The 17,287-nt window shown below is 47.7% G+C and overlaps 1 protein-coding gene across 2 annotated transcripts in view; it reads right to left on the bottom strand.

Moving 5' to 3' along the window:
* Positions 1 to 17,287, bottom strand: part of LOC138453056 (cGMP-dependent protein kinase 2-like) — a 524,549-nt gene that overhangs the window by 386,968 nt on the left and 120,294 nt on the right. For both annotated transcript variants that reach the window (XM_069605521.1, XM_069605520.1), the window contains exon 2: positions 15,348 to 15,435. In XM_069605521.1, the coding sequence (XP_069461622.1) occupies positions 15,348 to 15,432 (85 nt within the window). In that variant the 5' untranslated portion in view covers positions 15,433 to 15,435. The remainder of the gene's footprint in view (positions 1 to 15,347; positions 15,436 to 17,287) is intronic.

The raw sequence follows: 17,287 nt of genomic DNA, 5'->3' as shown, positions 1-17,287 counted from the left end.
TTATAAACCCCTGAATTCAAGTGTCATGTGTTTATTTACATGTGTTATAAGTAGGCAACTTAGATATACAAGAAAAGATCATTGTCGTTTGGTATAATCAAGGAGTGGAGACAATATTTAGAACAGTTATACCCATATCAAAACTAAACATGGTTATAGAATAAGAAATGGAAAACAATCAAAGGTTTAACAAACAAGTACGATTCTCATGAAACCCATTCTTAAAAAAACAGATGGTTCCTAATATTCAAGCCAGAGGAAAAAGACATAAAACAGTTGTGCTGATTCTTCAATCTTTTAACAAAGTGTAGTTGGATTATAATTCATCCAGTATAGACATAAACAAATAGTAATACAGTGGTAGCAAAACAAATTTTCAAACAAAATTCAATCCATTTTGTTGTGTATATATCATTTGTTAATTATACAAATAACCTTTTGGATAAGCAAAAGAGTGAATGCAAGGTTACTTATGCATTGTTCTAGGGGGGACCGGAGCCTAGCTTTTATGGTAAACAGGCAAAATGATGTTGATTATGATAACATTTTGCACATTAGATAGGTGATAGCCAATCCTTGGTCTACGTCAGGAAATGAACTTCCCTGGTGTTGGACTGACGGCAGGTAAAGACCTGCTGCAGTGACGTTTCGGCTTTAGAATGGACAGCCTTCTTCTGGGCCAATAGGATTGTGATAGCCTAAGAGAATGTGTAGAAAAACAGAAAGGATCTGTTTTAAATAAGTAACCTGCTCGTATTTTTACATTTACAGCAATTAATGCTGGGTCAACAGTTAAAAGAAAAAAAAAAACACAGAAACACATATAAAGATGTAATCTGGTATAACAGGGATAAAAATAACTTACCTTGGGTTGGTTCGGGCTGGAGGGGTGGGGGAAGAAATCAAACTAAAACTGGAACTTGGTGGCAGAGGTCCAGTGACAGGATGCATTTAAGGCCTTATTTTGGCATTCTGGGTCAAGTCAAGACTATGCAGGAGTGTCCCCTAGGAACACATCAGAAAATAAATAAAAGAAGGAGAGAAGAGAGGAGGGCGGGGGAACATGAAAGAAATAGAGGGAGGAAATGGAATACATATCTTGTTTAATGTGGATATACGTTAAGTAGCTCTCCTAATACTGCCGGTAAACACCAAACAATGATAATAATAATAAGCTATTAATGGCTTACCCTGCAGGAGCGCGGGCTTTTGGCGGACTTTAACTGTGATGTGTCCGTGGTGGGTAGTTTAGCTGCGCGGGACCAAGAATTGTGCCGAGGTGACGGAACTAAAGAACGTGATGGCTCCTGTAAAATGCACAAGTAGAAAGCCTTTTTTAAAAAGGCTACAGGATAATGCCGTGCCGCCTATGAGGCGGGAGTAAGCAAGCCTATGTTGTGAGGCCTCCGGCCTACAAATTACGCAGCGACACGGGTGTGCATCTTCACAACTCCTTTATTAAACAGTAACTGCCGACCCCTTGACTTTCCCGCTTTCCCTTCCCCTTGCCCCGCCCCCTTTCCCTCTGTCCCTCTCCTTTCCTTAAAGGGCCCGTGTCCCTTTTCTCTGCACAACACCCCCCCCTTACTTATCGATCGTCGAAGTCCGTCTTTACATTTCTTCAATGAGCCGAGTGGGCCGTCTGGCTAAACGGTGGGGTCGCTCGGCTTGCTCTTCCCTTTCGTCCTCCTGGACTGCCGGTAGCGGCGCCTCGGGCGGATCGGGAGGGGTCTCTGGGTCCATAGGGTCTTCTTCCTCAAGAGGCATGTCTTCATGTCCATCTTCTTGGAACATTCGTCTGAAGTATGACGCGTTGCAGGTTATTTCACCCTGGTCTCCCAGGGCGGTGATCATGGGTCCTTTCACTTCCGTCATTATCATGGACTCGGGCCGATGTCTCGAGTCCGTTTTCCGGCGTTGGGCCTGCCTGACCAGCACTGTTTCTCCTACGGGGATAAGGGGTTCCTTGGCCTTCCGCTTCCGGTCAGTCCATTCTTTGGCTTTTTGTCTTTTCTCCGCTTCTCGTTGTCGTATCTCGTCGTCCTCCTCCGGTGTGTAGTCCTCGAGTTGGGGAAGCCTGGACCTTGGTTTGTATTTGATCATAAGTTCGGATGGGGTGTACCCAGTTGCCTCGTGGGGGGTATGCCGGTAGCTTCGTAGCATTTGTGAGATGGCTTGTGGCATCGAGGCTTGGTCTGTTGCTGCTTTTTGGCGTGTGCGCTTAATGTTCGCCATAAATCGCTCCACCATCCAGTTGGCCTGGGGCCATAGTGGTGTGATCTTCTGGTGGTGGAATCCGAGGTGCGCCGCAAATTTCCTAAACTCTTGTCCTTGGAATGGGGATCCATTGTCCGTTTTCACTACGTTGGGGATGCCCCATTCGCTAAATACTTTGTCTATTGGGCCTACCACGTGGTGGAAGGCCGTGGATTGTACGTGCTTTACCAGTGGGAATCGGGAGTACTCATCTATGGCCACCAGCAGGTGACCCCCCTCTTCGAGTGGGCCGTAGAAGTCAAATGCTACTCGCTGCCAAGGTCCATCAGGGAGCGGAACTATGCGCAGGGGGCAGGGTGGTGAGCCGGCCGCATTTACTTGGCAAGGGTTGCAGTGCCTTAGTATGTCATCCACAATGGTGTCCATGTGGGGGAACCACACCTGGTTTCTCAGTATCTTTTTTGTGTTCGCCGCACCTCGATGACCTTCGTGAGCGATCATGACTAGTGGTTTTCTAAGACTTTTGGGTGCTACCAGGCGGTTCCCTCTGAGCAGTGTGCCTTGGCTTGTTGTGGCCAGTTCGTTGTGTATTTCTTCCATTCTGGCCAAATCTCTTCTGTCTACTTCCCCCCCCTCTCCTGACTCGAAGTGTTGGTTGGCCGTCTGTCGCCACTTGTTGGTGTTGGTGAGATGGACGGCCGCCTTGATGGTTGGGTCAGCTCTGCTCTTTTCCGCAAATAGTTCGGCAGTGATGGCCGGGGGAAGGGCATTGTGTGATAGGTATGCAATGTATCCATCGGCTTCTCCTTGCATTGCGGTGTCTGGTGCTTCTTCCTGGTGTCGTGATAGATAGTCTTCTGGGTTTGCGTCGCCCCCAGGCTTGTGAATGATGGTATAGTCATATTCCTGGAGGCGGATGCCCCATCGTTCGATGCGTGGAGGCATCTTTATTCTCGGGTTGCCAAATAGGGCCAGCAAGGCCTGGTGGTCCGTAACAAGGGTGAACGTTTGTCCGATGACAAAATGATGACATTTTTCGCACGCCCATACTGCCGCCAGGCTCTCCCGCTCTGCTTGGGAGTATGCTTGTTCGGTGGAGTTGAGTGCGCGGCTGGCGTATGCCACGATATGAGTTTTGGAGTTCTCTTGTGGATCTGTTTGAGCTAGGATGGCACCAAGCCCCACTGGGCTAGCATCCGCAATGATTTCTGTTTGCCATCTCGGATTGAAGTATGCCAGTTGGCGATTGGCAGCTAGCTCTTGTTTTATTGTGGCGAAGGCCTGTTGGCATTGGTCCGTCCACTGGAAGGGTTGGTCTTTTTTTAGTAGCTGCCGCAGTGGGCATGTTAGTGAGGCGTATTGTGGAAGGTAGCGGGCGCAGTATCCCGCCATGCCCAGGAATGAGCGGAGTTCGGAGGCGTCCTGTGGGCTGGGCAAGTTGGCAATGGCGCGGATCTTGTCCGGGTCTGCTTTGATTCCTTGGTCCGAGAAGATGTGTCCGAAGAAGCATAGGGTGCGTGTGTTGATTTCGCATTTCTGGCTGTTAAGTGTCAGTCCGGCGTCCTGTAGAATGCGGCACACTTGGTGTAGGGCTGTGTCATGCTGATCCTGCGTGACACCAAAGATGAGGATGTCATCACTGTAATTGAATGCCTTAGGGACGGAGCAAATCAGTCTGTGGATCGTTCCATGAAATATCTCGGTAGCGGACGAGATTCCAAAGTTAAGTCGTTTGTAACGGAACAGGCCCTCGTGGGTGGTAAATGTCGTGATGGGCCTTGATGCGGGGTCAATCACTAGCTGGTGGTACCCCTGGTTGAGATCCAATTTTGAGAATTTTGTGGCTTGGTTGAGCCTGATCAGCATGTCCTCTATGTTTGGGCCAGGGTGCCTTTCCCGTTGGATGGCGGTATTGGGGATCCTCATGTCCACACAGAGGCGGAGACGTCCATCTGCTTTGGGGACAACTACAAGTGGGGAAACCCACGGCGTGGGTCCTGTTGCCCTTTCTATGATGTCATTGTCCAGTAGCATCTGCAACTCATGAGATACTTTCGCCTGCAGGTGGAACCCTACTCTCCTGGGGTGCTGTGGTACTGGCTGTATCTTCGGATCGATGTGTAGCTTGATGACGTTGTCCTTCAGTTTGCCCACACCTTCGAATAGGGCCGGGTAGGCTGATTTCAGGTTTTCTATGTTTGGGGCACTGTGGTGGATGGCCTGTATGAAGTGGGAGTTGGGCGGGACGCCTTGGATCACCTCCGATGCGTCGTAGTGGATGTCGATGAGGCATAGGGCTGTGGCAGTCTTGTGGCTCAGCAGGCATCTGCCGATTGCCGGGCTGTGAATGACATGTATCGCGGTCGCTGCTCTCTTGCCCCTGTGTATGAGGTCACATGTGAACTGTCCCTTTGAGGTCAGTGGCTGTGTTGCGCCCCATTGGAATATGTGGGCGTAAGATGGTTGTAGGGGAAACTTGTTTGCTAGATGCTCTTATGCCAGGTGACTCATGACATTTACGGTTGCGCCCGTGTCCACCAGGAATGGTGTGTCTATTCCTCCCAGGTGTACCGTCACTCTGGGTGCCGTGCTGTCGTCGGAGGCCTCCGAGATAAGTCGGACATATTCCCTGCTGTATCGGTCGTATTCCGCATAGGGTAGGTATTCTGTTGGGTGTTCTTCGACTGGTGGGTTTTCGTATGGGTCCCTGGTGTTATCTTCCCTTCGGGGTTCCTCTTCAGGGTACGTTTGCATGGAATATATTTGTTCTTGGTTGGCATACGGTGCATCGGTTTGGTCCACCTGTAGGTTTTCGACCGCCCTGATGAACCCAGGATTGTTTGGTGTTCTGGGGTTGCCAGCGGGCTTTGCGTATTCTCGTTCTGAGTATGGTCTTGGGTTCAGAGGTCTCAGTGGCTCGGGCCGCGGCTCGAACTTCCTTGTGGTCGGTTGCTGGTTGTGTGGTCTATACGTTGATAGCGGGGGCGTCTTCTCCCGGCACATGCTCTGAAAGTGGTTCTCTTGTCCGCACCTCATGCACATTTGGCCAATTGCGGGGCACTGGCCTCTGTGGGGGAATTCAAACCCGCACCGGTAACATTGTTTTTCGGGTGGTGGGAGTCTTGCGTTGTTCCATTGGTCCTGTCTGTATGTGTTGTTGTGTTGGCGGCCCATTTGATTGGTGGTGACGGCTGCGACGGAGTCTATTTTTCTCGGGTTCTCCATGTGTGCAGCCTGAGCATCCACTCTTTCATATACTCTGGCGAGTTCAGCTATTTCTTTCAGAGGGAGTGGTTTTTTCAGAAGATGTTTGCGGAATATCGATGACAGGCATCCCTCTATCACTCTCAGACGGATGGCCTCGTCGTCGTTGAAGTTGGCGAAATCACAGTACGCTATTTTCCTTTGTAGGCGCAATATGAATTGGCCGATTGTTTCTTGGGGTAGCTGGGTGCACTGATTAAAGATGTAGCGCTCGTAGTCTCTGTTCGGGACTATTATCAATCGACCGTTGATGGCTTCAATGAGTCTTTGGTATGTATTCCTTTCTGCTGCAGGGATGGTCTTGATGACACTTTTTATGTCTTTCCCAACTAAGTTTGTGAACATGTCTAGTTTGTTCGGGGCATCTTGGTTTCCTACTGCCCTCATGAATTCCTCAAACTCGTCCATCCATTCTTGCCACCTTTGCCCTTGGTTTTCTTGCGGTTCTAGCGAAAATGGGTTTGGGCGGCGTAGGAAGGAGACTGGATTGGTGGGAGTCACACCAGGCGTGGCAGGTGCCGTGGTGTCTACTGCTGCGCTTCCACCACTCCCTGGTTGTGACATGATCACTGAAATCAGGTGTCCCTTGGTGTGTGGCTGGCACCGGCGTGTGCCAGTGACTCCTCGGTTTCAAGTGGCTTATTGCTGGTGCTCGCGTGTGTTTCACTTCCCTCACTCTCAGGTGGGCCGTTCCGCGCTGTCGCGCCTTTCTCTTGCTAGCGCTCGCACGTGCGTGACGTTCCTCGCTTTCAAGTGGCTCGTTAAAGCACTTGCACGTGCATACAGTTCCTCCCTTTCAAGTGGTGCGTGACGTTCCTCGCTTTCAAGTGGCTCGTTAAAACACTCGCACGTGCATACAGTTCCTCGCTTTCAAGTGGCTCATTAAAGCATTCGTATGTGCATAAAGTTCGTTCCTCCTTTCAAGTGGCTCGTTGAAGCACTCGCACGTGCATATAGTTCCTCGCTTTCAAGTGGCTCATTAAAGCATTCGTATGTGCATAAAGTTCCTCGCTTTCAAGTGGCTCATCAAGCATTCGCATAAGCATGAAGTTCCTCGGTTTCAAGTGGCTCGTTATACGTTGTCGTGCCTTTCGCTCCCTCCCCTAGGCCTGTGGGGTCTGTTCGGTACCTGCGTGTGCGCCTGGCACCTCTCAAACTCCAGGGCGCTGCTCAGCGACCCGCTGGGCTCCTCCTCGCTATTCGGCAGTGCGCGTCTCCTTTCCTTTCCTCCACGGGCTGCAGGGCTCCTCCTCGGCTCCGGTGCAACTCCGGCTGTTCTCTTCGTGCGCGTAGGCTCCTCCACACCCCGCGTTCAGTGCTCGGCGTCGGGTCCTTCCGCTACTCCGGATGCCTTCTTCGGGCGCGTTGGCTCCTCCTTGCCTCGCGTTCTCTCTGCCTGGCAGTCTTCTTCGTGTGCGTGGTCCGTCTGTCTTCGTCGCCAGCTGTTGTGAGGCCTCCGGCCTACAAATTACGCAGCGACACGGGTGTGCATCTTCACAACTCCTTTATTAAACAGTAACTGCCGACCCCTTGACTTTCCGCTTTCCCTTCCCCTTGCCCCGCCCCCTTTCCCTCTGTCCCTCTCCTTTCCTTAAAGGGCCTGTGTCCCTTTTCTCTGCACAACAGCCTAATGGAGGTTGTGTGTGTATAAGCTTACCTCCAAAGGATAAAGGTAACAGGCGAAGAGGTCTGCTATGCGTTGTCAGTTGCCGGTGCAGGACTATGTTCGGACCTAATTGCAGCGTAACGTTATGCTGTGTGTTGTGCGCATGGGTCTTAGATTAGTGTCTAAGACATTTTAATAGTGGCGCTTACCTGTGCGCATGCGCTCAGGAATAGTGGCGTCACTCGAGTTTAATGTACAATATCAATGTCGGGAAAAGCGAACACTAATCTCCTCACGCATGCGCTGGAAGGAAGTGGGGAGTGCGACTCTGCCGTGTCGTTATGTCCTGTTTCTTAAACCAGCGGTGTTGTCGAACAGCGTCATACAGCAAGGTCAGAGAGAAATGTGTTGATACATACAGCCCTGCTTTGTTGTACTAGAGCTCGTGTGGAATGACAATATGAGGACAGTGCCGTCTGATGCAGGCATTGATTATGTTAAATGGATGAGCCAAAATGTGGAAGTCTAATAGAAAAACCCACGGATGATATAATGTACCCTGCATTTTAGCCTGTAAACATATTGGAATATGAAATTATGGGGGCAGAATACTGGTGATGTTATTGTCTACTGACTAGGGGCAGTGTCAAAATGAGTTGAGTAAGTCTCATGTTTTGTAAACTGCCAAGCAGATTAATTAGTATCCAGACATACATGTGGAGGTTAGTGTTGTGATGTATGTAACCCTAGTTAGAATGGTGGATATCGGGGGTAAACTAACCGTAGTTCCCGGAGTGAAAGGCTTTAAGCGGAGTATCCCCGGAGTTAGCATGAAGAGATAAAGGAGATAAGCAAGCCCTAATTGGTATCAGCCCTTGTACCTACTGGATGTGGTGTAGCTGGCAGTTGCTGAATACTAAAGTGTCCGAATAGGTGGTAAAAAGATTCAGCTGTGGTGGTAGTTTTCTGATGGGGAGGCTTCATTGAGTCCATATTCAATTGTCCGCAATTTGAAAATCCACCAAGCCTCTTTGTAATTTAAGGCGTTTCTGATGTTCGAAGTATTCTGAATTTGATCAAGGACCCACCATTTCAATTGGTCCTGTGTGTGTTGAAATTGCACAAAGTGGGAAACCAAAGGTGCTGTGATAGAGCAACATCTTATTTTGGAGCGGTGTTCCCCGATACGTTTATGTACCGGTCTTGCAGTTTGGCCCACATAGCAGAGGCCACAGGGACACTCAATGGCATATATCACATTGGGTGTCTTACAGTTCGTAAATTGTCGAAGGAACCATTCTTTACCTTCAATTTTGAAGGATTGAATTTTGCTTGTGTACTTGCAAGCGGTGCAGTTACCACATGGATGATGGCCTGTCAGTATTCTGAGATCCCATAGACCTGTTCTGCTGGTCTTTTTGGAGAGTCGAGCATGTGTCAGCCATTCGCTAAGATTTTTAGATCTTTTGAGAGCCATTCTGGGTATTGGTTCATCAGGAAGGTTCTGTTGAACAAGAGGCCAAAATTGTTTTATGATTTTCTTGATATTGTTAGTGTCTGGTCCGAAGGTTGTCACGCAAGTGATGCGATCCTCTGATGTAACATGGTTTTTGGGTTGAAGCAAGGTTTCCCTTGGAATACATAGTACTCTTCTGCGCGTATTTTTGATTAATTTCCTCGGGTAGCCACGTGCCAAAAGTTTAGATTCAAGATGTGATGCATGTTGCCGGTATTGGGGACGCAGATAGATACAGGGAAGCAGATAGACCAGTCGCTTTCGAGTGGGCGTGATTCGGGGGGAAAAAAGGACACAAAGCATCACTGGGATTAAAGGGCACACAGGCAACATACTAACCACACACGAATAGATGAACAGCAAATTCCACCAATACTATGAAACCCTATACGCCAATGCGGATGAATGTATTGACACTGACCTGTCATGTTATCTAGATGAGATTTCGTTCCCATGCCTCCCTCCTGAGACACAATCAATACTCAATCATCCATTCACGTTTGAAGAAATAACAGAAGCAATAATGACCCTTTCATCCGGAACTTCGACTAATCATGGTACCTAAATTGCTGCCTGGGAAGACTCCCTGCAGGTCGGTCAACTACCACCCACACACTCTGAGGCCGTAATCACGGTACTACTAAAACCTAACTGACCAGCATCTGGAATGGCCTTGTATAGACTGTTACCATTGATTAACACTGACACAAAACTTATTGCCAAAATCTTATCCACCCGCCTCCTGTCATGAGCAATCCGATTCATCCCTGGGCACTCTACAGCACTTAATCTGCATAGACTGTTTGGCATTATGTCCCAAATAAACCCCAAGGCCAGGGCAGTAGCAGCCTCACTCGACGCAAAGCTAGGTCTGTGCTCAATAAATACCACAATATTAACAATTATAAAAGGCATCATCACCTCACCTAGTCCTTCATGCCACAATTCCTTTACTGGCATAAGGGTGGTGTGGGTCACTAATCCGGTGCCTAATTTGGCCAGAGATGTAATAGAAAGTGCTCAGTCCAGTTACTGGGTCATGTACACAAATGGGATAACAAGTCCCTTCTCTGTCTGTCCTTAGGAGGGACCGCTGTCTTTCAATCCATCTGGACCAAGGGCATTAGCACCATTGCTGATGAGATGCCCATTCACCCAAAAATGATTTCTAAATGTCTCTCTCTCTTTTCCCCTGCATTTTATTGTGCCCTGGCCTCAGCCATCAGTACACCACTGTGTAGATTCAAAACCCTGACATTTCCTAATACTGTTTCCATAACTTTCACAGTCCCTGTCACACTGTCTGTCATCGGCTGCACAGAGGAAGTATCCTTTCATCATTCTGAGGAGGCCTGATACACGGTGGTGGGCAATGTCAGAAGCATGCCGTGTTGTAAAGATGCCCAATGCCCAAAGTAAAGGCCTCATGCTCAATGCCTTCTGCACAAGAGAACATAGAGTTTTGTGAGGGGTCAGAAATGTGAGGTGGACAACTTTGAGAACGTTTTTCAAAAGATGCCCTTTTATTAACTCAAAAAGTTGAATAACTGCCTCACTATCCCTACCCTGAGGAGGGGTTCCCTGCCTTAAACAAAGTAAAGGAGGCACTCTAACAAAAGGATTCTGTCCCTCGCTCTTAAACATACACCAACTGAACAAGGTAATGCATGGCAGTACAACTGCAACAAATAAAACAGTTAAATTCACATCATAACAACTGCTTCTCTGTCTAATCTGGATGAATTCCCCTTCTCCAGATTCTAGCAGGATTTCCTTCAACAGTTCCAAAAGGTTAAAGAAATCCTGTCTCGTAACAAAAGTTCCTCTTTAGTTCTCTTTATGTTCCAACTTGATAACACAAAGTTCCAACTAGATAACACAAAAGTTCCAACTTGTATTCAACCAACAGTTCACAAGTTTTCAACAAAGTTTTCCTCTTTTCACTTGCGACAACAACCTTAAAACAACTTCTTTTCATCAGCACAGAATATTTCCTTACTTCATTGGTTTCAACAAAAAGGTCTTTGTCAGGATATTTCTGCATCAGTTCACAAAAACATTTGTTTGACAATGTTCACACTTGCTTCAGTGATATTAATTTGTCAGGATGATTCTGCATTAACCCACAAAACACTTTAGTGGTTCTTCAACTTCTTCTTCAATATTTGTAACCACACCAAAGTACTTCAATAGCTTCAACCTGGTCCACTCACCTGCAAGGTCTACTAAGACAAAGTTCTCTGCTCGGGTGTACTCTCCTGCCAGAAAAGATCAACATACTACAACGTTCTCTGACCTAGTATACTCTCCTGCCAGGTGTGATGAATCCTACTGACTCCTCACCAATTTCCTGCCTAAAGTCTCATTCCAGGTGGCCAGGGAAAGGCATACACTTTGTGATCCAAACCTTGTTGGTGGTGTTCTGCGGGAGGATCACCTGACAGGAGAAAAGGCCCAGGGAAGTGAGAGGAATCCGTGGGATGAGACACAGTATTTATCTTCCTCTAGGGAGGATGGCTCTGTAATGCCAAACTATGTAATGGTTTGTTGTAATATATATCTTGCTGTTCCACAATATACACATACAAATCAGGGAGAGCCCAATCATACACTCCTCGGCCTGGGGACAAATCACAACCCTTCTAAAATCTGTGAGACCTGTAAAGCTGAAAACCTCCCTAACACCCAAAGGGGCAGTGAAAGGAAATGTGTGAATAACATCAATGTAAAATAATTGCCTTCCACTGTACAATCAATGCTAATGACTAATTCTTACGGTGTTCCTTTAAAGAATAAGGAATAAACTGGGGTTTCATTGTAAAACAACAGAAATAAGAAAACCTAATATTCCATAATTCCATAGGTACTGGGACGAAGAAGAGGGCTGAAGAGGCAACAATTTTGGAGGAGTGGTCTGTTCATTAATACAGATGGCCCACACCTGAGGGAGACAGAGAGGCGTAAAAGGCCCCCTCAGGTGCAGGCCATAGAAGAGTTGGCATTGTTGGTGAATAGAAGAGGAAGTCAGAAGCAGAAGCAGCATTGTGCCCCCAGAAATCTAAAGTGCAGAGGTCGCTCAGCAGGAAGCGTGCAGGAGGAACGCTTCCCCCTCGTGACCTGTTCTGCAGAGGCTGCGCAGCAGAAAGCGTGCAGGAGGCTGTCTCGGGTGGCTGGCGTGAACCCGAGGGCCTCGAGGCTGTCGTGCACCAGAGTGCCTCAGGAGCAAGAGCAGCTCCAATTGGAAGAGGCGTTGCTGAAGGCAGACTTATCGAAGCAGTTCGCTAGGGCGCGAGGAGCCACAGCAGCAGAAGTCCTGTAAGCAGCGAGGGGAACAGAGGTGCACATCTGATCCGGTGAGTGCACAGGTTGCCAGTAATCCCAGAGCATTCTGGCCCCACTCACGTGAGGGAAGCAGGCTTTTGGCGAGAGAGCAGAACTAGTGCAAAGCAGCAGAAGCAGCACTCGCACGTGACTGAAAGTGATTCACACGTTACCTTTGAATACCAAACTATTGTAAAGCAGCAGCAGCAGCACTCGCAGTTGATTGAAAGTAATTCCCAAGTTAATTCTGAATACCGAACTGAGGGAAAGCAGCACAAACCTATTATATGAAAGCCAAATGACTGTAACCTTGAAAGCATGAGTCTGTGTAAAACCCAACAGTTTAGCAATGTTTTTTGCTCCACATCATCAAGTATAAGAAAATCTTCAATGGAAAAAGAACTGCGCTCGTGCTGTTTGTTACACCTGTGTGATTGCCAAACTCGCGGGAGGTTATGCTCCACTCCTTCTGAACATTTTCTTCCTGCCACTCTTGTTTCTCCCCTTTTGCACTAACCAACCGCTGATAAGGTTTCTGTTTCATTTTCACACTTCTTTGGCTTTGGCAATGTGGGTTTAAGCGATTTTCTCTTAGGACCCCCTTTTCATATGGACAAAAGTTTTGAGCAACACTGAAATTCTCAACTGCCTTCTTTTGGCTTGTGCAATTCTGGTTCTTTCTTAATTGCCTGGGTATGTTTCTCTTTTGCCTTTGGCAATGATGGTTTGTCTATTCTTCTATGGATATTGCCCTTTCTTGTTGCTGGCTCTTATTATGTTCCACAAAGTCATAATCACACTCTTCTGGTATGATAATCAGGTTCTTAGTCTGCCATCTGCGCCTTTTTAAATCTGCTTAGTTTACAACAGAAGATTTAACCTGTGTTACATGTGTTTGGTATTCAAAAAGTTTCCTCTTCTTCAACGTTTATCATGTTTCTTAAGTTAAGGCCTCTGGAGACGGCCAGTGGGCAGGTAAGCAGTTCTCTGGGTCACAATCTAACAGTGAACTCACCGGGTCTGGTGTGCGCGACTGTTCACCTCACTGCCTCCAAGTCCTCTGCTTCTGTTTTCCCACCCGGTCCTGCAACCACTCCTTCACAGCCTCCCGGGACCTGCGTCTGTCACCATCAGGGCTCTGTTGCACTCACAATGCTTCGGTGCTCGATTACCACCTGTGCTTGTCTGACAATGGGGAAAACTATTAAATGGTGCGCTTTCTGCTGCACGACATCTGCAGCTGCGATCCTCAGATGGAGAGTCATCACTCCCAACGAATCCCGCTGCGCAAGCTCCGCATTTACAGTCTTGAGCATGAAAGACACTCAAGACCAGCATCTAATTTACACACCACTGTGGTCCTGGCCGCTCGGCTCACATCTGACTTCTGCTTCTGGTGCCACGGGGAGGAAGGAAAACTACACCACCTTCTACTACTGCTCCTCCTTTTGGCCTTTACAATGTTGGGAAGGAGATGAACCTATCCCACCATCCTAGACAAATCCCATAAAGACACTTGTGATGTGCCAGGGGGTAGGGAGTGTGCTAAGAGACCCTGCACAGACACAATACTATGCAAAATGTAAACGCTGAGACTTAGTGCGTGCATATAACCAGGCACCATTTTGTAGCTATGGTAGAAACATTCAGGCCTGCATGGCTGCGCGGTAGACACAGACCACAAACCACAAACCTAAAGAAGAAACCTGAATAGGCTGAAGCACTGATGATAGAGAGACCCAAGCTGTTAGCTTCTATAGAAACTCTCCTTTGTTCCACAACTTTTGCCAAATACATGTTACCCCGAGAAGGAATGTGCCCTGCAAGGTCGCAAGACAGTACCAGGTGCCTCGGCATACATGATTATAGCATCCAGGCCAGCGCAGGCCCCGACCCCACCCAGCCAACTATGAGTTACAGCCCCCATTACTGCCCCAGTTCCAAGACCCCCGAATTCTACGATAGTGGATGACCCCAGACCACGAACCATAAACCCAATGGCCATAAAAGATCTAAAAGAAGACGACCATTCCACCTTATTTCATAATGACAAGATCTGTAATGCGAGGTACAGGGGGGAATACATTATAGTCCCAAGTGAGGGTGGAAGCCTTGGGTGCAGATGATGTGGTACAGAATGAGTGAAGAATGCGTGGATCAGCCTAACCTCAAGACTCCCCCTGTGTCAGTCCCAGAGCCTCCCAGGTGCACGGCATAATGATAGAGTAGCATTGTCTCACATAGAGACTAATTACGAACTCAACCTTGGTTCCCTGGAGATGATGAGCCCAGCAGACACCATGTGATGGAAGACAGACAGACAGGGCTGGGGCCAGTGGCCTGGCATCTCCTACAGAGCAGGCTGACCATGTATAAGGTCTCACCAACCAGCAACACAGGTTTTTGCTGTATATTTGTACGTCACTAATGACAATGTGTTTCCTTACAACATTCTGCTTGTACCAATTTTCGGCAGAATGTTCTTGGGCAGAAGAGTTCTTTGCTGGCATCCCTATTTTTTGTGTAATTAAAACTTATTGTCCTTGCAAGAATCTCTTGCCCTTTTTTCGCTAGCGGGTTGTAGTTCTTCTGGCACGAGCATTTGTGGGCCTACCTTCATCCTGAGGGGGCTTTTTATGCCTCCCAGCCCTCCTCAGGTGTGGGTCATTATTCCTAACAGGCTACAATTTGCAGTCTTGCACCTCTGCAGTCCTATTCTCCGTCCCAGTACTTTAGGAATTGTGGGACCTGAAGTCCACAATATGAAACTCATCTTTCTTAATGAAATTATCATCACCAAGTTCACTTCTCAACCTATATCTAATTCCTAAAGCAATATTGTAAGGATTAAATGAAGTATTTGGCTTTACAGGAGAATGGGGGTTTTCAGGGTCTAAACAGGTAGTATTTAACGACTCCTCTTTATTATTTCCCTGAGATACACAGAGGCTTTCATGTCTATGAATGTCAGTGACTTTGAAAGGGTTTTTCTCACTTCCAGTACATGACTGCTTGTAATTATCTTCACTACATTCCTACAGTCAGTTTGAGAAAATGAAAACTCTCTCTGACAACAAGCCATTAGATATTCCAGGAGCCACAATACTCCCTTCCTTGAGGAATACAAATACTGCGTCACATCCCACAAAGTCCCCCTGTTCCCCTGGGGCCCTTCTCCGCCCAGGTCATCCTCGCTGCTTATACTGCCCCCAGGGACAGGATCAGGAAGCGCCTGTCTTTCCCTGGCCACCTGGGAGGAGACTTTAGGTAGTGTTTTTGTGAATACACTGCAGGCTTCATCACAGATTCTAAAAAAAATAAAAAATACCCCTGGTTCACTTGTGATGAAGTAAATCTATAATATCAGTCGCCATTTTGATTACACATGGTTTTGCAGTATAATATTGGCCAATGGCTTCTTACCAAAACCCTGTTGATCCACTGGTGGCCCATTCTTCAAATACTGCTTCTCCAGTTGCTTGCGAAGCTCTCTCAGCTGCTGTTCCATCCTCTGAAAGCACAAGTGGAGACAGACTGTGAGCCACAAAATGCATCAATACACAAGCACCTCCATGGCATGCATACCCCTGGGGCATAACATGCAGCAGATTGCCAACAAATACATAACTCAACAAATGGAGAGTTTCCAACTAGCCTACAAGACCCTTAACATGACTGTTCCTAAAGCATAATACAAGTAGAGCGTAACATAGGGTTTCTTTCGAGATCGTATATTGGTACACAAATACAACAATTCAGGGGCAAACAGATCATATTTTATATACAATAGTACATTATAAAGTAACTATAAATAAACGGGTTGAGGGTATATAGTTAACATCATCTTGCAATAGCAAAGAGGCGTATGCTGAGACGTCTGCAAACTTACGCAACACTCATACGTCCATTGTGCTGGGAGATTTGAAATACGTAGGTTAAGATACTGGCAAGGCCAAGCAATGAGACAGCACAGGAAGTGGGTTTGCCTCATATTTTTTCAAACTGAAAAAATCTACTTAGTTTAGTTTACATATTTGAGCAAATATTAAACAGTGCTTTCATTTGAGTAATGGTCCAATATGTCATGTTTTTGTCGTGGTGGTGTTGTATAGCACGTGTCTGCCACTATTGGTGTCATTGCTTTGCTTGGCTCTGAAAGATAAAAGGGTGGTGGTTCATTAGTGGGATAGTGGGAGAGGCTGATGGGAAACCTGGTTTTGATGGATGCAGGTCAGACGTACGCAGTGCTTGAGTGACAATCTGCTTTCTATGGGCCTCATTACGACCCTGGCAGTAAGTGGAAAACGATGCCGGTAAAGGATTACCGCCATCGCTTACCGCTAGGTCCGATTACGATCCGAGTAAGTGCAATTAGCGGCACCGTAGTTAACGGTGCCGCTAACAGCACCAAGGGGGCGGGCACGCGATGCCTCATGCCGGAAATAGCAGCATAACGCAAATTGGGGAACATCACAAGTCAAGCGGACATACTCTTAACGCCCTTGCGAAGGCCGTAAAGTACCGCCATCGCAGACCAACCGTAAATGGCCACAGAGGAGACGCAGGAGGAGAAGGAGGGCAAGGCAGGACCAGCAAGCCCCACCATCACAGCCAATGCCACCACGCAGGCAGCCCCCAATCCCACGCATCAGAGCCAGTCCATTCAACCTCACCGCTGAGCAGATCCACACCTTGTACCGTTTGGACCGGGACACCATCACCACCATCGTGGACATGATACACAACGACATCGTCAGCATGATTTAAACACCCACCGCCACCCCCGCCCCTACTGAAGGTAGTGTCCGTGCTCCACTTCCTGGCCACAGGCACCTACCAGCACAGAGTGGGGCACTTGCATGGCATTTCACAACCATTATTCTCACGTACGCTGATCCAAGTGCTCGATGCCCTCCTCAAGCACACAGACGACCACATTTCCTTACCACGGTCTTCCCAGGAGATTGCAAACACCAAAGTGGGTTTCCATGCACTCGCCGGCATACCTGGTTGCATTGGTGCCATCGATTTCACCCATGTGGAATTGGTGGTCCCACATGCCAATGAGGTAGCGTACCGCAACCGTTAACTATTCCACTCAATCAACGTGCAAATGGTATGTGACTCCAACAGGATCATCACACATTGTTGTGCCCGATTCCCCGGATCAACCCATGATTCAATGGTCCTGCGTAACTCCACAATACCACGCTACATGGAGCGACATGCAGGGCCAAGATCCTGGCTACTCGGTGAGTCTCATGTCATGGCCATGGAAATGTGAAGTGGGTAGGTGATTGACGTATCAATGCATACTTTACATGGCTGAAAGGGGGGGGGTGCATACTTTACCTGGCTGAAAG

This window comes from Ambystoma mexicanum, chromosome 4p, assembly GCF_040938575.1.
Source record: "Ambystoma mexicanum isolate Mex_15411 chromosome 4p, UKY_AmexF1_1, whole genome shotgun sequence".
NCBI lineage: Eukaryota > Metazoa > Chordata > Amphibia > Caudata > Ambystomatidae > Ambystoma > Ambystoma mexicanum.
The sequence above is the reverse complement of the archived record's forward strand: the minus strand, read 5'-3'. Positions and strand labels throughout refer to the sequence as shown.